The sequence below is a fragment of the Dendropsophus ebraccatus genome, chromosome 14, assembly GCF_027789765.1.
Source record: "Dendropsophus ebraccatus isolate aDenEbr1 chromosome 14, aDenEbr1.pat, whole genome shotgun sequence".
Lineage (NCBI taxonomy): Eukaryota > Metazoa > Chordata > Amphibia > Anura > Hylidae > Dendropsophus > Dendropsophus ebraccatus.
In genome coordinates, this window is record NC_091467.1 from 34,695,228 (window position 1) to 34,718,888 (window position 23,661).

General features: G+C 43.8%; 2 protein-coding genes across 15 annotated transcripts in view; one reads left to right on the top strand and one right to left on the bottom strand.

Moving 5' to 3' along the window:
- KANSL1 (KAT8 regulatory NSL complex subunit 1) overlaps nucleotides 1-18,917 on the top strand; it is a 75,599-nt gene extending 56,682 nt beyond the window's left edge. For 3 of the 4 annotated variants that reach the window (XM_069952497.1, XM_069952496.1, XM_069952495.1), the window contains 13 exons: nucleotides 7,643-7,784; nucleotides 7,948-8,070; nucleotides 9,410-9,471; nucleotides 9,554-9,716; nucleotides 11,198-11,357; nucleotides 11,828-11,989; nucleotides 12,137-12,304; nucleotides 12,399-12,547; nucleotides 14,186-14,304; nucleotides 14,657-14,711; nucleotides 15,134-15,243; nucleotides 15,343-15,562; nucleotides 15,924-18,917. In XM_069952497.1, coding sequence (XP_069808598.1) covers nucleotides 7,643-7,784; nucleotides 7,948-8,070; nucleotides 9,410-9,471; nucleotides 9,554-9,716; nucleotides 11,198-11,357; nucleotides 11,828-11,989; nucleotides 12,137-12,304; nucleotides 12,399-12,547; nucleotides 14,186-14,304; nucleotides 14,657-14,711; nucleotides 15,134-15,243; nucleotides 15,343-15,562; nucleotides 15,924-16,127 — 1,837 coding nt within the window. In that variant the 3' untranslated portion in view covers nucleotides 16,128-18,917. The remainder of the gene's footprint in view (nucleotides 1-7,642; nucleotides 7,785-7,947; nucleotides 8,071-9,409; nucleotides 9,472-9,553; nucleotides 9,717-11,197; nucleotides 11,358-11,827; nucleotides 11,990-12,136; nucleotides 12,305-12,398; nucleotides 12,548-14,185; nucleotides 14,305-14,656; nucleotides 14,712-15,133; nucleotides 15,244-15,342; nucleotides 15,563-15,923) is intronic. The other variant, XM_069952499.1, reaches the window with a different exon arrangement.
- A 1,473-nt stretch (nucleotides 18,918-20,390) lies between these two features.
- The window catches only part of MAPT (microtubule associated protein tau), a 76,671-nt gene continuing 73,400 nt past the window's right edge, over nucleotides 20,391-23,661 (bottom strand). For 9 of the 11 annotated variants that reach the window (XM_069952506.1, XM_069952503.1, XM_069952502.1 and 6 more), the window contains one exon: nucleotides 20,391-21,927. In XM_069952506.1, the coding sequence (XP_069808607.1) occupies nucleotides 21,712-21,927 (216 nt within the window). In that variant the 3' untranslated portion in view covers nucleotides 20,391-21,711. Of the gene's footprint in view, nucleotides 21,928-23,463; nucleotides 23,597-23,661 lie in introns of all 11 variants that reach the window. The other 2 variants (XM_069952507.1, XM_069952511.1) reach the window with 2 other exon arrangements.

Sequence of the window (23,661 nt, forward strand, 5' to 3'; positions counted from 1 at the left end):
ACTGCATTTCAACCAAACGATTATCGCTTAGATTCTAACGATTTAACGATAATCTGAACGATAATCGTCTGGTGGAATAGGGCCCTTAGAGCCGTAATTAGGTACAGGGTGTGACTGCGGGTGGGAGGGGGGGGGTGTAAATGTGAGGCAGGGGTGATCAGGTGATCACCCCTTTTAGTAATACAGTTCTTGCCAGTCTAAGGGCCCTATTCCACCGGATGATTATCTTTCAGGTTATCGTTAAATCGTTTGAATCTAAACGATAATCGTTCGTTTGAAATGCAGTTAACGACTGAACGAGAAATCGTTAATCGCTTTATAAGACCTGGACCTATTTTTATCGTTGCTTGTTTGCAAAATGTTCGCAAATTGTTCGCATTGAATAAGACTTTGTTCGGTCGTCCACAGTAGATACAAACGCAATAGCGCAGGAAAAAGATCTCAAATACGATCATAAGTAACTGTTATCGTTCCATCGAAATGAGTGAATGTTTTCAGGTCTTTCGCAATAGCGGTCGTTTGAGATCGTTAATAGTTAACGATTATGCAAACGATAATCGTCCGGTGGAATAGGGCCCTAACTATCCAGGGAGACATGTAGATGATCAACCAAACATTGGAATGAGGGCATCGGTGGCTACAAAATGTAAAAAATAAACACAATTTTTTCCTTTTAAAAACTGGACTTGCCCAGTTATTGTAAATCAGTGTGCACCACTATGACGATATAGCCTGCGTTCATCATCCCACCAGACCTCCAGGCATGGTAGCACCTTCAGTAAGTGACTTCCATGTGTAGATGGGTGTCTGATTAGTGGGGGTCTGACTGCTGGGACCTCCACAGTCATGCGGGTCTTGTGTCCCCTTCGCTATATTTATGGGACTAAGGTACATAGGCAAGTGCCATACTTGCTAAGGGCCCTATTACATGGAGCGGTAATTGGCCAATTATCGTTCCGTGTAATAGAGATAGCGATCAGCGGCTGATCGTTTCTTTAGGCCCTAACCTAAAATCATTGGCCGTGTAGTAGCAATGCGCGGCTGATGATCCAACAAACAGTTTGCATTACCTGTACACGTTCTTGGTCTCCTCCTGTGTTCTGCCTCCTTTCCGGCCCACGCACTTCAGAGCGACTTGTCTGAGCTGACTCTCTACGGACGGGTAATGTAAAATATTTGGGCAGAGGCCAACAATGTCCGTGCAGACCTTGCTAAACCATTATCGGCCATGTAATCGGCCCAATAAATAAGTACCGATCTAGCAGGTCGGTGCTCGTTTACAGTATTGATTGAGCCTAGATCGGCCGGTGTAATAGGACCCTTACTTTAGCAGTCTAATAGTGAGTGAATAGGGCAGCAGCTTTCTTTTTATCAGTGGGGGATGCATTGGTCGTTGCCCCACTGATCATATACTTATGACATATCTGGGAGTTGTAATCTTGGGATAATCCCTGATATTCAACTGGTTTAAGGTGATCGTCCACCTTAGCTGTTGTACAAATGCTCATTGGTTTGACAGCTACACCTGCTGTCCTTCCCATACAAATGCACACTGGATTCAGCAGAACATGCATGTGTTCTCAATAGGAAGGAGGAGAATAAGTCGCTGCCAGACACCCCTGTCCCTCCAGACTCCTCGGACGCCTGCTTATTTCCCCAAGAACTAAAGGATCAGGTATTGAAGTTCAGTATGTCCAATCCTTTTCTGTTCCTGTTGTAAAATGATGAAACTCGTAGTTAATAGATGGGGTCCATCAGATGCCTTTGATTTCAGTCTTCCAATTGATCCAGCTCACAGGGTTCATTTACACAGAAAGATGATCTGACAGATTATCTGCCAAAGCCAGAAACAGACTATAAACAGAACAGGTCATAAAGGAAAGCCTGCGATTTATCCTCTTTTTAAATCCACTCCTGGCTTTGGCTTCAAATCTTTGGCAGATAATCTGTCAGATAATCTTTCTATGTAAATGGACCCTAATGGTGCATTTACACAGGCAGATTTATCTGACAGATTTTGGAAGCCAAAGCCAGGAATGGATTTGAAAAGAGGAGAAATCTGTCTTTGCTTCATGACATGTTCCCTGTTTATAGTCTGTTCCTGGTTTTAGCTTCAAAGATCTGTCAGATAAATCTGCCTGTGTAAACGCACCATTAGTCTTTAATTTTTGATCTGATGGAACAGAGTGCTAGAAATGAGGAGACACTTGTGAGCCTTGTTCTTCATCACCCAGTGTATTAGAGCTGCAAATATCTGTAGGATTAGCTCAGAGCACGCTTCACACTGCTTCCTAACCGGACAATGGGCCTGATAGTGACATGTCTGCACAGCGTCAAGAGGGAGCGCATAAAGCCAGTAAACAAGGTGTAGCCCAGATCCTCCTCCTCTGCCGTCATGTGCTGCGCCCTCTCAGGGTGGGGGAGACTGTGTGTGATAAGGCCATTATAGATGAATAGCACTTGTTTCCTCCAATTGTATGGCAGTCTCTATCTAGTCCTAGTAGAGCCCATCTCGTGTATACTGTATTCTTTACATTATCATCTGTAACCTGTGGAAAAACTACAACTCCCATCATGGCCCGACAGTCTTCTCTGTTCTAGTGCTTGAGCCGAGGATGTAGATATCTATATAGCAACAGTCACAACTCTACCATACAGATTGCCATTGAATAATAATCTGACACTAGGCCTCAAATCATGAATGCCAGAGTATTACTTTAGGTAGATGTCCTCCTAAGTGTGTTGCTTATAAACGTACAAATTTCTGCGTTCTGCTTCCATGCGAATCTGCAGACGTCTAGTCTACTAGCTGACAGGGCGCCACCTGGAGTCTAAGACAAGACATGAGCCTCAGTATTCCCCAAGATGATGGATGTATGAAGATTTGATTTAAGGTACACTTTCTATAACGGACGGCTGAGCTGGGAGAAGAGCTGTGGCTTATCTCTCATGAAACAAAGGGGTTGGCTGTGATTTTCCATCACATCTGACCCCTATCACCATCAACATCATCTGTCAGTGTTCGTTTTGGAGAGGCCCATACTACTTAGATTGACGGCAGAATCCACAGCGAGTGCCTAAAGTGTAAGGTGTATTGAGACCTTTACTGCCAAACGTAAATAGTTAAAATTCCATGCTGGATCCTGGGTGACATTGGATGTCACCTTGTTATCTCCCTCCCAGCCGACCATTGTCCTCTGTTATCATCTGCTTTGGTTTCCAAAGGCTCCCTGCCGTGTCTTGATGTCCGCCAGCCTTTCTTCACCAGACTTCTTATCACTCGGCCTATTTAAAGCCGCTCTCCCATATCTTTCTAATTTTTTTTTTCTTTTTTTCCCTCTTTAAATAAATTTCTTTCCAATCCTATTAGAATCCATCCAGATGTCGCAGACATTACTCATATTAATGAGTTTTTTTTACATGTGCCAAACCTGTCCCGGAGAAGATGAATGTCATACTGGATGCTGTGTAGATAACTAGTCTTTGGACTCTGGTTCTTATTGCACGGTGGCTGCGCAGATGTAGCGGAGAACAGTGTTACTACAGTGTACAGTCACTACAGTGTTTTCTCTGCATTTACATGGGACTGCATATAAACCTTAAAGGGTTTATCTCAAGGATTATAACTGTGGATAAGGGGATATGGTGGAGGTCTAACTGCTTGAACTGGCACAGATGAGGAGAATTGGCTTTGGTAGTGAAGGAATGATGAGAATTCTAGTTCTCTAACTCCTGGAGGGCCGCAGGTTTGAAGCCTCTGCCTTTTATGCGTTCTTTCAAGTAGCTTTAAAGCGACTCTGTGCCCACAATCTGCTAACCACTAACCTGCTGATACTCCCCCTTTTAAAGGGGTTATCCAGCGCTACAGAAATATGTCCATTTTCCCCCTACTGTTTCCAGATTGGGTGGGGTTTTGAAACTCAGTTCCATTGAAGTAAATGGAGCTTAATTGCAAACTGCACCTGAACTGGAGACAACAGTAGGGGGAAAAGTGGCCATGTTTTTGTAGCGCTGGATAACCCTTTTAATGCACTGACAAAGGAGCTGTAAAGAGTTTAAATGCCAGGTTCTGCTCTGCTACATCTGTTTATCGTCTGCACCCTTGCTTCAGTGCCTGCGTCCGCTTCAAAGTAAAAAGTGATCATAGGGCCTCGGTACACTCACAAAGGGTCTTAGTACGTCAGGTACAGCACTATATATAGAAGTAACATATAACTATGTTATAGCGGTATAAACAGTACTGTACTGTGCACAAGTCGCAGCTTTTTTCCTGCTACAGTTCCACTAAGCAATGGCTGTAAACTGTTCATCCTTCTTTGTTCACGATTCAAATGAAATGCACAGTAGCAACTTGTTTGGTAAGTGGACCGGTTCTGTAACTGTTCATCCTGATCTGCCTTATTCATGGTCAGAGGGTGAGAGCCCTAGTGAGGAATGAAGCGAGTGGGCCTATAGCTGGTTATCCTGATCCTCCTGGGTCATGGACCAAAAAAAGAACCACAGTGAACACTGATGCAAAGTACTACCAAGGCCTATAACTGTACATCCTGAGCCTCCTGGTTCATGGCCACAATAGGAGAGGGAAGATTGACACTGAGCAGTACTATGTCCTGCACTGGGCACCAGGAATCTCTCCTCTCTCTCTAGGAGGAAGTAGTACTCACTGGTTGGATTTCTCAATATACTGAGTTGTACTTGTAAGAATTATTTGCATGTAATCTCTGCCCTCGGGGACCCTTGCAGAGCGGGAAGTGAAGCCGCAGCAATGCTTCTGGTGTAGTAATACTCCAATTTCCTGTTATAATACTGCAGGACTATAATGGAGTGGGATATAGTGTAAACATATTATCCTAAAATGTCACCCCACAATAGGGGTCACGTGGAGACCTCTATTCTCGACTATGTTGGTAGTTAGCTGGATGACCTATTGACAGCCATCTTGGTTTGATACAGAACATGTTTGTTCTGCTCGATTACTGTCTCCAACTTGTGGCTTTCTGGCTGTTGTACAACTTCATCTTTTGTAGTATGCTGGGTTGTAGTTACAGATTGGGTCACAGATTGGGGACCATTGACTTAAAGTGACTTTGTACCCACAATCTGACCCCAACCCCCCCCCCCCCCCCCCAACCGCTTGTACTTATGGAAAGCTGCTTTTCATCCAAGATCTGTCCTGGGGTCCATTCGGCAGGTGATGCAGTTATTGTTATTAGGCTGGCGCAACCTCTCTGTCCCTCCCCATCATTAGGAATGCTCTAGGCAGATTTTCTACTATTCATCACCTGTGTGAGCACGGCACATGGGCTGGATCATTTAAGGCACCTGTGCAATGGTCACTGCAGAGGAATAGGATATATCCTCCAAGTGGCATTCCTAATAGTGAAGAGGAGGGACGGAGGGTGGTGCAAGGTTAGGGCACAGATACTCAAAGCTATGGCAGTTTGACACAGGGCTGCAAGTTTAACATTTTTTTAGGCCAATAACTGCATCACCTACTGAACGGACCCCAGGACAGACCTTGGATTAAAGGGACTGTACCATCAGGCCTGGGCTAAAGCACTGGAGGCGGGCTGATCCACCCCCAGTGGGAGGAAACATCCGCCCCTCTATGACAGGGCTCCATTAGAATCTTTGGAGCTGTGTCATAGAGGGGCGAGGGTTTCCTCCCACTGGGGGTGGGTCAGCCCGCCTCCAGTGCTTCAGCGCAGGCCGGATGGTACAGTCTCTGTAAAAGCATCTATCCGAAGGTACAAGTGGTCTTGGGGGGACAGATTGTGGGAACAGAGTTGCTTTAAGGTGGCCATACACCTATAACACCTGGCAAGCATACCTGTGTTCTTCTACATCTTATCTCTCCCAGAACAAAGGGGTCCCTGTGATCACGGTCATTTTAGACAGTCCCATATACCCTAGATTGACAGCTGTGAGTGGCAATAGTCTAAGGTGTAAGGGGCCCTTTAGAATGACTTCATCATACCGGTCCAGCATACAGCTGTCAAAGCATGCTGACAATTGTACATTTGCAACAGGGACAGGCGCAGGTTGGAAACCACTGAATGAGAATATTTTCAGATGCCAGGGAATGCTGGGAGTTGTAGTATTTGTAACAGCTTGAGACCACTCCAACTTTGTGGGTTTCAAAGGAGAAGTCTGGCGAAAATTTTTATTAAAGTATTGCATTGACCCCCAAAAGTTATACAAATCACCAATATACACTTATTACGGGAAATGCTTATAAAGTGCTTTTTACCCTGCACTTACTACTGCATCAAGGCTTCACTTCCTGGATAAAATGGTGATGTCACGACCCGACTCCCAGAGCTGTGCGGGCTGTGGCTGCTGGAGAGGAAGATAGCAGATGGATGCTCAGTGCCCTGTGTCCCTCTGCCATCATACTCTCCAGCAGCCACAGCCCGCACAGCTCTGGGAGTCGGGTCGTGACATCACTATTTTATCCAGGAAGTGAAGCCTTGATGCAGTGGTAAGTGCAGGGAAAAAAGCACTTTATAACCATTTCCCGTAATAAGTGGGGGGCAATGCAATACTTTAATAAAAATTTTCGTCGGACTTCTCCTTTAAATCAAATAATAGATCACAATAAAAGTTTTGTTGGGCCTTGGTAGCAGATTGATGTAATGGTTGTAGTAACTTACCCCCTTACCTGTAATATCTGTGATGCTTAGTGATATGGCAGTCTTTGGCTGTTGCCTTGTGCGGTTGCTCTCGGCTCCCTCCCCCTCTCCGGTCTCTCTCCAGGCCCCCTTGGACAGGACAGTTAATCACTCAGTCTCAGGATGGGGATGGTGGTGATGGTGAGGGTGGAAAGATCTTATCTGCAGAGAATCATCATAGCCTTTGTTTGTCTTGGCTCTCCATGCAGTGAGACTTTCTGAGCAAAATTGACTTTTTTTTTTTTTTAATAGCTGTTTCTACAGAAGGTTGTGGACTTTTAATACTCCCCCAGCTTTTCTGGACCCCTGATTAGACTATCTACCAAGTTATAACAGGAAGGAAGTTCTGACTTCATCCATGTAGAGATTTCTATTGTAATGTCTGGAAGCTTCAAGGCGAGTGCTGACCTTTCCGATCATCGCTTACTCCTCGCTCCCCGATCATTGCTGGTGCTATTACACACGCTGACAGCAAGCGGGTAAGAGCGGGAACGGGCATGCAGAACTGTGGGAGGGGCTCTCTGGACAATCTAGAGAATGTCTGGGCAAGACCATAGGCAATAGCGGTGGTCCGCTGCCGCTGCTCCTGTTAAGCGGGGCGATGCCCGGCGGACATTTGGTATTGTTCTAGTTTTTTTCAACACAGTGCATGTCAGCCGATCGTTGCCTTTAACAGGAGCTATTGCGCCAAGCATTTATCAGCTGTAACAGCCGTAAGCGCCCACATACAGCCAAAAATCGCTTGGTGTATGAGGGCCTTTAGTTGGAGCGAGTGAGATTGGATCAGCCATAACCCTCTCCTTGCAGATAGCTGTACGGTTGCCCCGGTGTCTTGTTGCTTTGCTGTTTGCTCTTCCGGCGCAGCAGGATAAGCGCTATGAATAAGTAATGGTTTACAATGCCTGTTACTTTTAGTTTTGGTGTAATCTCCCATTATGTTTCCACTGATGTTCTCTCTTCTGTTTCTCCAGGAAGAGGCGCTGCGAGTGGGTTTGGGCTCAGGAGCGAGCAGATGTAGTGAGTCGGTGGAACTGGCTGCAGGCCCACGTGTCTGACCTGGAGTACCGAATACGGCAGCATACAGACTTCTACAGACAGCTGCGAGCAGGGAAGGTAAGCGTGGAGTCACCCGGGACAGCGCTTCTCTCCAGTCTGGTGACAGCCAGCTCCACAGGGTGTCATGGGACTGTCTTGTGTACTGACTTTACTTACCCTGAGCCCTTCGTTCTCTGCAGAAATATTAAGCACTGCTTGCATCTTGTCTTTCTGTCCACAGGGCCAGGTTGTCCTTGGAGATGCCAGTCCAGCAGAAAGCAACGCAGGGGACTCTCTACAAGCATCTCCCACTGATGCAAGAACAGCAACATCTGCACCTCCTTCACCAGACCCTGAAAAAAAGGTGAAGAGCCTGACATATAAATGTCTTTAGTGTTTATGCGTAAAGCTGGACTGAGGGTTATTCTCACTCAGCAAGTTATATGGGATTACCTGTGGATCAGTAAGGGTCCAACTATTGTGACTCACGCCTTTCCTGAACATGCAGCAGGCTACCTATGCATATCTGTTCCTGATAATTGCTGAGAAGGGCAGTCAGCTTTATAAGGACTGTAGAGAATGAATAGTCATGGGTGGCTTGCTCCGTTCATCCAGGGCTGCACTTCTACTGCATCCATAGGACAGACGGATCCCGGTGGTCAGATCCACAGGTTATCCCTTATTTTGTGGATACCAAATTAAAAAATACCCATCTATCTAGTTGTCGATGTGTTGCAGATGCATGTAGTAAGCTGAAAATGCTGGATTTGGGCATTTGCCAGTATGTGGTGGCCTTTATAGTTACAGTATAATGTATGGCCATATACATGTAGAAGTTGCATCGTAGTACATGACCAAGCGACGCAGCTTGTCCTCTTCACGCAGGGGACACCTGTCTGCCTGTGTCAACCTGAATGTGATGTGGGGGAAGAAGTCAAGGATAGGGAGTACTGTTTTAGCTTTTGGAATACCCAATAATATAAGGCCCAAGTTTATGGCCCCAGCACACTAGCCGCTATTAGTGGATAGAGTTGCTGCAAGATTGAATCCTTGGAGAACGACTATGCTTTCACCATGATCAGTTTTTATAAGCGATATACATAGGCTGATGCCACCGTACAGGCACATAGTTGCATCTGTCTCCTGTATACTCTCATATTGCACTGCATATGTGCTATTTCATGCAGAGGCCAAAGGCTGGCAGGGCATGCTGGGTATTGTAGATTTGGACCGACCACATTCCCTGTCTGTGTAGCTTTGTGTATGTACTTTACTTTGGACTTTTACACTTCTGTCTGCATTAAAGCCTCCTCTGCATCTTGCTGAATCCTAAGTCACTTTACAAGCTGCTGTCTGATCTTAAGCATGAATGTTGTCTACCTGCGAGCGAGCATATGTTCTGTCCCCATATAATGAGGGAAGCTTTTATTTTAGCTATTGTCATGCCTCCTATAATCTGCTTTCTCACACCCCTCCCATCTGGTGTAATTACTGCAGCATATTTCCAGCAATCTTCTGGCACTACAGTGGTCAATGTACAGTGCCTAGTGCCTGAGCTCTGGCTCCCCCTGCTGGCCATTAGTGAGACTGCAGCCACATGTTATGATCGTATGATTCAATGTCATGTAACTGTGCCAGATTGTCTGGAGATTTCCTCATCCTTAGTGGCCTTAATATTTCCCTAATATTTTTTTTTTCTCCAGGCTGATCCAGAAGCTACAGAGTCTAAAATCTTACAGAAACCCATCAATGGAGTTGTTACCATGTGAGTATGACACTATATATTGTATGCATAGACATGATTATTATAGACCTGGATGATTTTATGTGTCACATTGTCCCAACAGGCTCCCATCACGCTCTAACTCCGAATCGGAGGAGCAGACGGCCAGTAAGCCCACTGCCACCTTGGTGGATAACAGCTGTGTTTGTGCGAGAACAAGACCAGTCCTCCACTGTAAGAGAAGGAGGGTGGTGAGACCGGACAGGCTTCTGCCCCTCCACAGGAAGGTAAGGGTTAAATATGGAGATCCATGTGGTGTTTGTCTTTGCAGGACAAAAACATTATATAGCAGAACTGGTGCCAGCTAAGTACATGAAGTGATGTGTGGTATGAAGACTTATTTGAGTGCTTCATGGTAAAAAGATTATTTATATTTGTTCACCACACTAGCCAAAAATATGTATCATCCAAAAAGGAAGAGGTGCTCATCTGTAGACAGCTGTGTTTGGGGTTCTTGCCCTTTTCAGTACAGAGTATAGAGCCTTCGGTTAAAGAGAGGGCTTGTGCTTGGAACTCGCCAGGCCTGGGATGTTGTCCCAGCAACTCAATCCCCCGGTGTGAGCAGAATCTCTGCACGTCAATCTCTGGAAGGCACATGAGAGCACTTATTGACACGTACCCTTTAAGAAAAGTTCTCTGACGTCAGTATTAAAGGGGTCGCCTATTGAGAATACACCTTGTCAGTGTTTTCTATTAGGGGGGGGTGCAGTTGATCATACAGAGTGAAGGGCCCATAAAAAGTAGATTATGCTCGGAAGTATATTATATTACACACTTGTAATACAGCATGAAATGTTGCAGCAGGAACGTCCCCAGGTGATTATCTGATTATCTTACCAATGGGTCTATATACGGAAAGGAGATAATCTTTCTTTGCAGCCTGTAGAATTGTAAAAAACATGGTTGCTTTCTTGCAAAACAGTGCCACAGTTGTCCACAGGCTGTGTGTGGTATTGCAGTCACATTCACTTAGTTGGAACACAGGTGCAATTTCAAACCTAACCTATAAACCCTGCAAACCCTTTTAAATCCAGTAGATTTTGATGGAGTTAAAGGGCTCTTTAATCTTATAGACATGGGACCCCTAAACTGGCATTTAATCCGTCTGATCATACTGTTTTTGTATCCAGACCCCACCCTGTACATGCAAGTTCCCTTCATTGTATGCACACTACATGCTGCTATTGCAGTAGACATGACAGGAATGTTACCCTGTCCACTCCCATCCCATCCCCATTGTGATAACAGTAGTGTGGGTTTGCTGTATTAAAGGGCTTTTCCCTAAATGAATACTATTACCAATCCAAATTGTTGGTGGTCTAACAACAGGACCACCACCGATCACAAGAGCAGAAATAAAGTGTACATGCTGCCGCCCAAATCACTTACTATGTCATAGGTGACTGTGTACGTGTAATTGTCTTCTGCTGTGCAGTGTTGTAGCTTTTACATGTATATTATATAGCTATCCTGTCTAGATTTTAGATTTCTTACACTTGCGTGTAAGAAGAGTTGAAGCACATAATTTGTAAGATCCATAATATAGTATAAATGTGCAATTCTTGGGCAACATCCCTTCCCGGTGACTCAATAGCATAAAGAAGGGAAATGAATCATTGTTTGTTTGTTTGGGAAAACTGGATGTTTATCGCCCCCTGCAGGTCTCGCATGTTAAAGTTTTATATATTTCTTTCTGCCACCTGCCTAGGTTCAACGCAGTGTTCCCCGGCCCTGTGAGGTCTCCTCATCGTGCGTCATGTGTGCCACTTACCCGGGTGTTTCAAGCCAGTTTCCATACAGTGATCCACTTTCAGAACGTCTGACCCTTCTGGATCCAGCTATTCATCCTGTGCTCTCCTTTCCAGCTGGTAAGTGCGGTATTACAGCGTGCAGTTTGTTTCGATCACACTAGATGGATTAGGAAAGACGCACCAGCAGATAGACTTCAGGTGTGGCATGTTGCAGGAATTGCTCTGCAGTGCTCTCAGTTTCGTAGATTGAGCCAGATACATACTGGCCGCTTCTTAAAATGCGTCAACACTATGCTGAGAAAGTGAGCATAGCCAAGATTCTGTATTGCACTGTTCTTCGACCTGTGGCTCTCCAGCTGCTGCAAAGCTACTGGTAGATGTGGTTAACAACAGCTGCAGATTAGAAATTAAGTTAAAAAGGGAAGTAACATTGACTGCAGCAGGCTTCACTAATGGCTGGCTGCCTAAGCCAAGGCCTGAAGGACATGTCTACTTTTGTAGCTCCCTGATATCTTTTGTATGCCGGCCTTTTAGCTGTGATATAACTATTGCAGAAGTCAGCAGCTGTGTGTGTCTTGTTCCCACAGATGTACCGGTTGGTTTGCGACTTCACTCTCTTCTTCGTTCACACAACAAGATGGAGAGGCTAAAATCAAGCAAAAAGTTAAAACAACGGACCCAAAGTCAAGTCCTCACCCCCTCTGAAGGTCCTCGCACAGACAGAACGCCTGGGATTTTCCATCCTCACAGTAAGTCTTATACAGCCCTTCTCTAATGCTAGCACTGTATGTGATTCAGGACTCCTATTGTAAAACTACAACTCCTGTCAGACCTGTCCTTATTTTCCTCCCTATTCCTTATAGCCTGTTGGCTTATTTTATTTTTTCCTGTTTCAGAACTGACCATCCATAGGCCTTCTCCAGAGAATCTCATGAAACAGCACTTGGAACCCTTACCACGCACCTTAAAGTGTGAGCGCATGTCAACCCTAAAGCCGGAGCGCACACTCTCCCTCCCCATATCCCACAACAAGAAGAGGCATTACAGTCCCCTGGAGCGAGATGGTAATTATAGCAGCCATCCGTTGCAGGGATTCTATCTGTGCTCTCTCAGCTTCTGGCCGCTGACCCGCATATTTTCTGCTTTTCATTGTTTCAGCAGCAAGACATGAAATGGACAGTGGTAGATCCAGTCCTGCATCAGAACACCTACCCGGCCTGTCTCATACACCTTTATCTCGGCAACTTTCAACTTCATCTGAAGGGACGACTTCTGCAACGCTCAGTGCTGCTGCTGCCGCTGCTGCTGTATGTGGAAGCTACCTTATTTTTAGCAACTGCAATGATTCTGCAATTATTTGTTGTGCAAGAGTTTGAAGCCTTGTGGTGTCCTCAATGAGTATGGGACCCGTATAAGCAACCACTCTCAGAACCCCCATTATATGCATAGTCTGTGTGAGAAGTTTTGGGTAGCAATTACTAATTGCTTCATGTCTTGTGTTCTGCTTCTCTTCGCATAGGACTTGTCTGTGTAGGCAAAAGTCCAGAATCAAAGCCTGCTCTTGCAAGTTTACCTGTCACTAGATCAACCCTTAGAGCTGGCAGAAGCAATAGGCTGAGTGCTTCACTACCTCTGCCCTATGGATTTACGATAAAGATGTACCTTGTGTAAAGCATTTAGCTGATTGCTTCTCTCAGCTCTAACAATAAGTGGGGGTCTCAACATCCAGACCTCAATAGCTAAAAACTTTTGACCTGTCTCTAGGACATGTTAAAAGTTTTCTGAAGTGAGAATGCTCATTTAAATGCTTGTGCGGCTCCCTCCTTATCTGCTGGAAATGTACGTCACCCAGCCTTGGAAAATGCTTCAAAACTGAACATCTACTGGAATTATGGCTGTGCCCCAATCTTTCCCTGCTGAAACAGCTGCTGTGCTGAGTACGACAGCCGGACTCCCAGCTTATTGCTGAGGAAGCTGCTAAGATATAAAGGGGTCGTCCTGATTACACAAGCCAGGAATAGAAGAGACTTTCAGCTCATATCTTATATAATATAATATATAGGATGATAGGTTGTTGGCAGGAATTAGAGGAAACACCCCCTCCTGTTACATTCCCGGTAGGTGAATGGTTAACCCCCCTCTTGCTCTTTCCTTTAACCAGCAAGCACTGTCAGCCCTGCTGCCCTTTATTGGATGACTGTTTCCCTCCACCTCTGTATTGCAGTCTATTCATGTCACACCTTCCTGTGTCCGGGATGTAGACATCATAGTGAAATCCGGGAGTATAGCGCAGTAGTTATGTGCAGCTGACATCTCCCTCTGCTGGCAGAGTTTCAGAACTTTTTTTGTGGCACATATTGTATTCCCTATTTTTGGCTCGGACTGCCATGTTTAACATGCTCACAATGCAATTCCTGATTCCTAACAAGAGGATATGAGATGCTGTGGTTGCTTTTGTAGTCTGTATCCCAAGTAACCAGACTCTAATACAGATGGTCCTACACTGGCAGCATAGGTAACAAGAGTCTATACTTGGGGTATGACTGAGGCGGTTTGCGCCATACTAAAATTCATGTTTGCTGCAGTATGTGGTCTTGTCAAGGGCCATGCCAGGAGATGGATGACCTTGCTAGCTTGCATTATAGAGCTCCATCGCCAAGCATGGACAGAAAGGCTGATCCAGACACAAAGGGAACTTGTCACCAAACCCGCCTTTTCAGACTTGGGATTCCCTTATAATTGCAAGATAGGGGTTAGTTTGCACACTGCGCTAAAGACCCACCCCAGTTTATGGCTCCCTATATCTACTTAGTATAGTATTTTTTATTTTTTTTTTAAGTTTCCTTTTATCTTCTCTTTTCTCATATTAGATTTATTGTTACATAGTATAGTTAAGAAAAGGCAAATGGCTATCAAGTTCATTGGTTTCTCATAATACTTTACAGGCTGCCAGGAGGCGACGGGTGGAGACATCCTATGACATTGACAACATTGTGATACCCATGTCTGTAGCAGCCACCACCAGAGTCGAAAGACTTCAATACAAAGAGATCCTCACTCCCAGGTATGTGCGTTTTATCATTGGTAGCGTAAAGAATATACATCTTCCTCAGTGGCTTAGCTACCATAAAGGCAGACCATTTCACTGCTATGGGGCCTGTGTACTAAGGGGGCCCGCAGGCCACTGGCCCTCTAACCGTGAGCGATTTTGATGAATGCTCTGCACAGTTTTTTGCTATGGGGCACCATAAATCCTAGCTATGCCCCCTAGAATGAGCAGAGGGATGTGAGTGGATGAGCGCCTATTTCTTCTGAAAGCATCTCCTAACTTTGACTTCTACGTTAAGTTTTTCTTATTTTCTGTACGGGGTGAAGTGAGTCTAACCTATTTTTGTCCCTTTGATCTCATCTCACAGCTGGCGGGTGGTGAAAATCACTCCACTGACAAGTCCAGAAGAAGATTTAGAAGGGGTAAGTTCCTTCTTTAGAGGTCCTCTTGATGAAGGCCTGCCTATGTATTGTATTTGGCCATGGCTACATGGAAACTTTTGTAGTGCTGCTAATTTTCATCAATGATGACGGTCCAGCTGAGTTGTATGCAATCCTGTGAACTGCAGCGGTCACTAAATAGTTAAGCTCACTCAGTTAGGCTACAAACAGTCTCTATGTAGCCCTAGCCTTATGGCATATAAATGTCATAGAGGAGGGGCCCCTCGCTTCTGCATTATAGGGGTGGCCATATATTTGCATGTAGAACTACATATGTTGCAATTGCAAACCAGTTTTAATGTAAATATAGATATTGTTAGCTTTTGTGTGAACCATAGTCTCCCAGTTTAGATCATGTGACTTGTTACTAAAACAGTGTAAACCTTCCTCTTGTCTCCAACCAGTTGGAAGATCTGTCAGATGCTGCATACGCTGCACAGCATGCAAAATGTGAGGAGATGGAGAGGGCACGGTGGGTCAGCAGCAGCATCCCACAACAGCGTCGAGGAAGCAGGTATTTTTTTTTTTTCTCCTTCATCTGATGCCTTAATAATTATCTGTTATGTATTAGCCCATACTCGAGTGGAAGTAACTCTCTTGTATTTTATTCCAGGACTCATAGAACATCTGAAAGCTCCATGACTCAGTCTTCACAGCCCCTCACACCACAGCCCCCCTCCCCTGACACAAGCAGCTGGCAAGCCATGCCAGACTTCTCTCCGCTCAGCCCCGATGTCCTATCAGCCCCTCCAACGCCGACTTCAAGAGACACCCCACGTTTGATCTCCGAGGAGACACAGAGTTCAATTTCAGACTCAGGGTTCGAGGAGACTGTGAGTATATTGAGACACAATTTGTAGATTGGAGTTGTGCCCCACGTATAGGATAGTGCTTTGTAACCTGGGGATCTCTCCATCTGTTATATTATAACTCCTAGCTGGCTGCTGTCAGACCATGCTAGGCGTTGTAATTCTGTAACAGCTGGTCACTGTTTTATAATGATGGGGGCTGTTTCAATTACTGTCCTGTGCACAGCATGTGCCGAGATCTGATGGTATTGCCAGTTTTGACAATGATAGTAATATTATTATTTATTATTATTGTTATTTATTATTATTGTTATTATTATTTCCCTGAGTAGTATTGCTTTGAGTTACTACCTTACCTAATCCCTTTCCTCCTTATCACTTACAGATCGTACAGCCGTGGGAGAGACGACATTTCCCCCTTCCTTATCAACCCAAACAGGATCTTGCGGGAACCAGCGAACCAACAGACTGGGGAGGGCCTCGCCCTCCACGTAGATCTTCCTGCAGCTCCAGAACTGCCAAAGATACAGAGGGACCCCCATCCTCCCCGCCCTGCCCTACCACCAGACCCCGACCTCTCCACAGATAAAGAGTGGCGGGCTGTTCCGAAAATGTTAAATAGGGAGGGGGGAGGGGGAAGAAAAAAAGAAGAAAAAATTATATATAAATATATGAACCCGACGAGACAATTTGGTTTAAGAGGAATCCGTTGTTTGATATTCAAACTTTATCCCAGGAGCAGAACGCCAATTTCACAGTTTTTAGTGAATTTAAGAACTTTAGATACCTGTTCATTCTTGTTTTCCATTGTGTTTTCTTTCTTTTCCTTGCTTTTGTTCCCAGTTTCTTTTAATCAAGCAATGTTCTAAGTGTGACACTGTGTATGTAACCCGCTGCTGTAACACCCTGTGCACAAGGCAAGTAACAGAAGTGTAGTCACTAGTAAGTCTATGGCACTCCTTATATTCCAAGGTAGTCCTGCAGCTTGGCCAAGAGGTTGGAAGAGATGCAGGTTAAAGGAATTGTCTGTGGGATCTGACTCCAAGAACAAAGTGGCATTGTCACGTCAGCTCTTGTTCAGATGCTGTAAGCTCAGCCCTGGGCTACAGGCCACTTTGTTCTTAAATGAGACCACCCCTGTAACCTGCCATGTCCCAGTTACTTCTGTATGTTTCTTACATTGTAGCACTTACTGCCGTTAAAGGATAAATCAGACATTTCAGATCTCAAATCATTGTATTTTCTAGTATCTGTTCAATATAATTAATCTTCATGGATAATGGCAGAACACCGTTTTGTGTATTTTTCCCACCCCTTATTTGCTAATGTACACATCCCATGATGACCATGACTGATCACCGGAGGCACATCATGTCCTTTCATTGTAAAGAAAATCCTACTTACAATAGATGTTTGCCTGCCATTCTGTTCCTGCTCTCCATTGCACAGCTACCCTGTGCGTGTTGTAATCCTTGTCTACAGTGTGATGTCATAGGATTTTGGACATTGTGACCTTATCATTTTTGGCTGTCACGCAGAGTGAGTGACTAGTCCGGACATGGTATTTGCACAGTAGTGAGCAGTAGCAGAATTGCAGCATATGGTAAAATTTAATTTCTCATGTTTTTGTAAGTTAAAAATTCCTTGTCTGAAAAATTAGCATTCAGTACAGTCTTTTAAAATGGTGTTCTTATCTTAACGTATGGGAATAATTGCCTGATTGGTGTGGGACTGACCAAAGGAACCACCAATTCTTCAGTTCTTCAACATAATGTTCAGCAGTCTCATAGAGAATAAATGGGGAACCAGTTATTCCAAGAGCAATGTTGTCCCTGTTCTATAATCGCTGGAGTCCCCAACAATCAGCTTGTTGTTTCCTTCTTATGGATATGCGATAACAAGTTAAGATGGGAATACCCGGTTTAGGATTTGTATGAGATTAGAATAAGTTTGCAAAGTCAAGTTCAAGCTAATGCAGTACTAGCCGGGGGCACCGTAGTCGTCCAGATCTGGTGCAACTCTTGCTTATATTACATTTGCTTTAACTGGATAGTGCTGCAGTACCAGGCATGGCCTTTGGACAAGAATGGCACTGTTTATGTATAAGAAGCAAGCCCTTTGTAATATTTCATACAACTCCTTTGAACTGCTTAGATTTCACTAGATTTACCAGTCCTAATTTTGTATTAACATGTAAGTGCCCAACTATACCTCCTCCCTGGAATGAGTATCAGGACTTCCTTCTTTTGGTTGACCTAGGTATTAAATTCCCAGGCATCTCAAGAATCTGTACTGTTGCCTTTCTCGGTTCTGGGTCACTCCACATTACCATGTTTATATATGATGCAATCCAGGAGCGTAGAATACCGTTGTAATGCCAAAACCAGGTTGTTATACAAGTTGCGTTGTTTCTTATAGTAGCTGACTAGTGAACAGAATTGCAGGCTGTTAGGGGTTAATGAAGTCTTTTTCTAAATCGCTATGTATGCCATTATAGCTTTTCCCGTCTACCTTCCATTTTTTCCCCTCCTCCGGAACATATCAAATACATACGTGTTACCTGCGCATATTAAATCTTATTTGGCGTCTTTGTTGCATGTATAAATCTGTTTCTCCCAGTTCCTCTGTTTTTCTTCAATTATTGGTTAAAGAAAGGTTAAAAAAATATATAAATATATATATATATATTATCTAGATGATGTCTGCATTTGCTGGGCTAAATCTGCAATAGAGTTTAATGTTGATTTAAAGATCGCCATGGTAACAGAATGTCATCACCTACCATACTATGGTCTCCCCCTACTTGACTAGGGCATCCCCTTCACGACGCCTGATTCTCTTTTGCACACAGTGGGTTATAACAGATCTTGTATCTATCACCTGCTTCTTGTTTAGTTGTATATATTTTTTTCCCTTGTCCTATAATTTTTGTATGTATTTCTATTTTTTTTTTTTAAATATTTTGTGCAGTCATGGCAGTCTTTGGCACTGAATGGGTGATTGTTATCGATGTTGTTGTTTTAAGCTGTGTGTCCACTTCTTCTAAGCATTAATGGCTTTAGTTCTCCAGCAAGTTAAAAAAAAAAAAAAAAAAGTTTTGAAAAGTTTGAGAACTTTTAGCATTGTATAAAGAGAAATAATAATGAAACACAAGACTTGTATTTTGTACATAACTTTTTATTAGCTTTTTTGTTTTTATTTTGTTGCTTTTTTCCATGTCCCCCAAGAACATATGATGGGAGAATCTGCACCATCTTCTGGGGTGTATAGAGTTATTATTATTATTTTTGGTTTAACATCCTTATTCTGTTGGGGTAAAAGTACAAAAAGAAAAAAGTGCTTGAAAAAAATAAAATAAAAAATAAACCCGTTAAATATGGTGTTGTATTAGAAGTAATTTCCAGCTAAGGGTAACACACTTTCTGTGATTAAATCAACTACCTGGTGGCTAAAGAGGCTATCCAGGATTGGTAGAACGTGGCTGCTTTCCTACAAAAACAGCATTATACCTGGCTACAGGTTGTGTGTGGAATTATAGTTCTGCCTTGTTCACTTTACTAGAGCTGAGCTGTAATACCAGACACAACCTGTGGACGGGGGTGGTGATGCATTTGAATAAATAAGCTGTGTTTTTACATTCCTGGACAGTCTTTACTAGGGGTTGTCTGACCATTAATACACTTCAGGATAGCAGATAAGTGAAGGTCCAACGCCTGTAATCGTGAGTGTTAATGCATGGACATCCCCTTTAAGGCCCCCTATCCTGCCAGAAAAGTCCAGTGCATATCCATATCAGAAACCAGAGGACTGAAATCTGTGAATGGTGTTTAAGTACCCCAAACTGTATTTGTTAGAAGCAGTAGATGGGATTGCAACTTGGCCCTATTCATTGAAGTTAGGCATGCAATACCGTTATGTGTTTGGGGGTATGGAGTATGATACAAGGATCCTATACAACACTTAGTGAAGTGCATTGTGTGCTAAGCAAGGGCCTCATGCTTATCAGGTTTTAGAGCTACATCGCAGAAGCTGTTTCTTTCCACAATCAAAAAGTATTTGTACAGGAAACAGACCATCCGTAGTCTTTTAAAGTCTATGAAAACTCCACGGTAAATGTTTTTTTTTTTTTTTTTTACTTTACCAGCAATGTAGCCCCAAAAGCATTATGTGAATGGGTCCTATGCTGTAAGCAATCTGGCTCTCAGCCTACTTACAGTGCTGATGGCTGCTACAGCCAGTCCAAAGCCAAATGAGTGCAAATGATGCTGTAAGATTAGTCCAGCTATATGTTATGTATCAGGGGTATTTCCATTTTAGGCATATTTACAGGCAGTCTGATTGTTCGGCCATTACTGCCAGTCCCACAGGTTATGCCGGAATTCAGTGTTTTTTTTCATCTGTTTTGATTTAAAATGAATGATAATATAAAGGAAAGATTTAAACTCCTTTCCACTTCTGGATCTGCCGCTGTAGGTCAATCCACCCTAATGTTGGTTTGCCATTTTGTTTTTTGGTTGATAAACTTGCATTGCGAGACACAGGAGTTTATTAACTAAAACAGGCATTAAAAATACAAGAAAACTCCAAACAAACAAGAAAAAGCAGATTGTGAACACTAGGGAGGAGATTTATGAAAGGGTGTAAAATGCCCACAGCAACAATCACAGCTCCTCTTATATTCTACCAGAGCTGAAAGCTGAGCTGTGATTGGTTGCTGTGGGCAGTTTACACCAGCTGCCTATTTACACCCGTTCATAAATCTCCCCCATAATGCATGACTGTTCAGGTGCTGACTAACCTCAATGATAGGGAGAGGAATGTGCCTAGAACAAAATTAAGCCCCCAACGTCCATGTTGTATTAATAACTTTATTTCCAAATCCACTTATACAGCAACAGACCGTGTGAACCATCTGGTCAGACACGACACAGAATATGGACAGCCACAGACACAACGGAGAGAAAAGGGGGGGTGTATATTGGAGGGAGAGGGGTTGTTACCGATGACATTAACAGAGGGGAGAAAGGAAGGCAATACTGAAATTAAGAAGGGAGGGGACGATGGGGCTGCAGAGGAAGGACAGCATAAAAACCCTCGAAAACATAAACCTAGGATAGCAGCCACTGCAAATGTCTCAATTTTATTATGTCACGTTCTGAGTTCGGACAGAATAAGCAGACTTTAGGGCAGGGTCAAAATGTATCAGAGAGTCTGACAGAAGACGCCTAAGGAAGTGAATGCAGGTAGTAATCTTCAGTAGGTTAACCTGTTCACTGCCAGAGGTGCTAAACACTTTATTGTTCCTGTAGCATGCATGCCAGTGCTGGGTGAGATCATCTTGAAGACATAAAACCTGAGGGGGCAGGGAATGGGCACATTGAGATCATACTACAGATTTGGCAGTGCAGATTATAGAAAAGCCTTTTCTTTGTACAAGATTTGACTTGTCTCTATAGTGTGAGCTGAGACTATGGGAAGGCAAATGGTTTCCATAGACTAAACAAAGGGACAGTATTCGCCTTTGCAAACATGCAACACTAAATTTCCCTTGTAAGGGAATTGGGGACATGAATAATAAGCTTCCTCCAAAAACTTGATATTTAAAAGGGTTGATTCCAGAAATGGCGCCCCTCTCATTCATGCAGCTCAGCCTTATTTACATGAATGGGTATAAGATGCAATGCCAGACACAACACATGGCTAAGAGAGGCGCTGTTTTGGAAATAAAAGCAGACCCTTTGAATCCTATAATGGTATCGTGCAGTGTTATGAGGGGAAAGCTAGTGAATTAAAAAACATAAAACTGTTGTGTCTCCACCCATGCTTAGGACTCTTATTTGTCCCGCCCATGCTTAGGACTATGCTTTGTCCCAGGAAACCAATGTAAATGGGCAGTACTATATGGCACTCACCTTTTTCACCCCTTTGTGTCTTAGAATAAAAACAAAATATACATAACATCAATGAATACACCTGTGTTTTTCTCCCCTCTGCTACTAGTGAGTAGGTGGAGATGTTCTTCCAAGGTTGGGACGTGTAATAAATAAGTATACAAGAGACAGTTTAATTATTCAATTGAGTGTGGGCAATTTTATGTAACTTTCCCTTTCTTTTTTCTATTAACTCTTGGATACGTCTCTTGCACCTCCAGCTTCCGTCCAGCGATTAGCTCATCACAAGCCTTGCTTGGCGAGGGAGGCAGAGACTTGGTCAGCCAGTGTGGAGAGTTGTGGGGAGTCAGACATGTTAATGCTGCCGGAAGAGGAGACGTTGCTGAGACGCCGAGGGGACGTGTCTCCGGAAGGGTTAGGAGACTTGTAGACAATCTCTGCTCCATGGTCCGTCTTGGCTTTGGCATTCTCCCTGAAACTCAGTTTGTGGGACTCAATCTGTATTGGAAAATGAACAAAAGAATGAGTAATATGTACCCCAAAAACCTAGTTCTGTATGTTGTAAATGGCATTGTGACCATTCTCTTCTGCCCACCATTACGCAGACAACCTAAAGTGTTCATTTTAAACAAGACCGTTATGACGACATGGCTTATTGCTTACAATGTGGAAAGTTGGGGTACACTGTGGTAAATGGGGTTGAACCTTCTCAAATAGCTAAATGTGCCTTATTAGTAATTAGTATCATTATGTTTGACTCTCACCATTATGATTTACTCTCATCAAATGAATGGTACTAGCGGTTTTGTGGGGTGGATAGTCGCTTTAAAAGTGTTATCCCGGTTTAGGGTCCATTTACATAGAAAGATTATCTGCCAAAGATTTGAAGCCGAAGCCCAAAACAGACTATAAACAGAGATCAGGTAAAAGGAAAGCCTGAGATTTCTCCTCTTTACAAATCCATGCTTGGCATTGGCTTCAAATCCTTAGAAACACATGGCCACTTTATTCCAATAACAGTGCCGCACTTGTCCTCAGTTTGGGTGTGGTATTGGAGCAGCAGTTGTAATACTACACACAACCTGAGGACAGGGGTGGTGTTGTGTTTGCAAAATAGTAGCTGTGCTTTTTTTTAATCCGGAATAATCCCCTTAAAGAACAGTATTACACAATCTGGCAACCTCCAGCTTTTGCAAAACAACAGTTTCCATAATGCTTGGACACCTCTTTTGCTGTCCAGGCATGATGAGAATTGTGGTTTTGCAACACAAATACAGCAGAATCACCTGCCTATAAAGAGACTGTCCAGGGTAAGGGCCAGTTTACACAGAGCAAAAGCAGCTGAATTCCTCCTGCCTCAGTCTCACACAGTGTGTCTATGGGAGGGCTTGCGCCCCTCCACTCTCCGCGGCTCTTCACTCAAAGAATTGACATGTCGATTTCAGAGAAGAGTGGAGGTGCCTGAGCCCTCCCATAGACACACTGTGTGAGACTGAAGCAGGCAGAATTGAGACTCACTGAGCTTTTGCTCCGTGTGAACTGGCCCTGCATTGTTCCTAGAACCAGTGCCGTGTGTCAATAATGTGTTGTGTATTTTTGATGTTTTTCCGGTCAGCGTTTTGACCTGAACATGGAGTTTATAGCAGGGGTAAAACAATCTTGTCCTCAGGGGGTTACGTTAACTCTCTGGGGACCAGACTTTTTTTTTCATCCCAGAAAAGTACCATTAAAAAACACCATACACATAAGCACTGGCGTTTTTTAGTGGAGCAGAAGACTTCTATTAAAGAAACACAGTTTGCCGATAAAACACCACACCCGTAGCATGCTGTGTTTTGGAAAAACTACCACAGAGCCTCAAAAATGACAGAAAGGAGATAAAAACGCCACACCAAAAAAAAAGCCATATGTGTAAGGCAGAAGCATAAACTTCCATTGACTTCCAGCTAACATATAGCCGCTGCCCTTTTTGGCCGTATTTGCACATAGTTGGCTGAGAACTGGTTAAACCACACTCTGCTACAAGGTACTCACCGTTCTTCAGCTCTTCACAGGGCAAGTCGGGCACCTCTAATTCTTCTGGCAGGGGGGGTGGCGGGAGGCCCAAGTCGAGCCCATTTGTAGGGGAAGCATTTCCCCCTGACACTTCGTCATTCCCTTTCTCTCTCTGAAGGTGATAAGATGATTTGGGGAAGGATGAGGTGAGGATTGGTTACATATCTATGAGTAGAG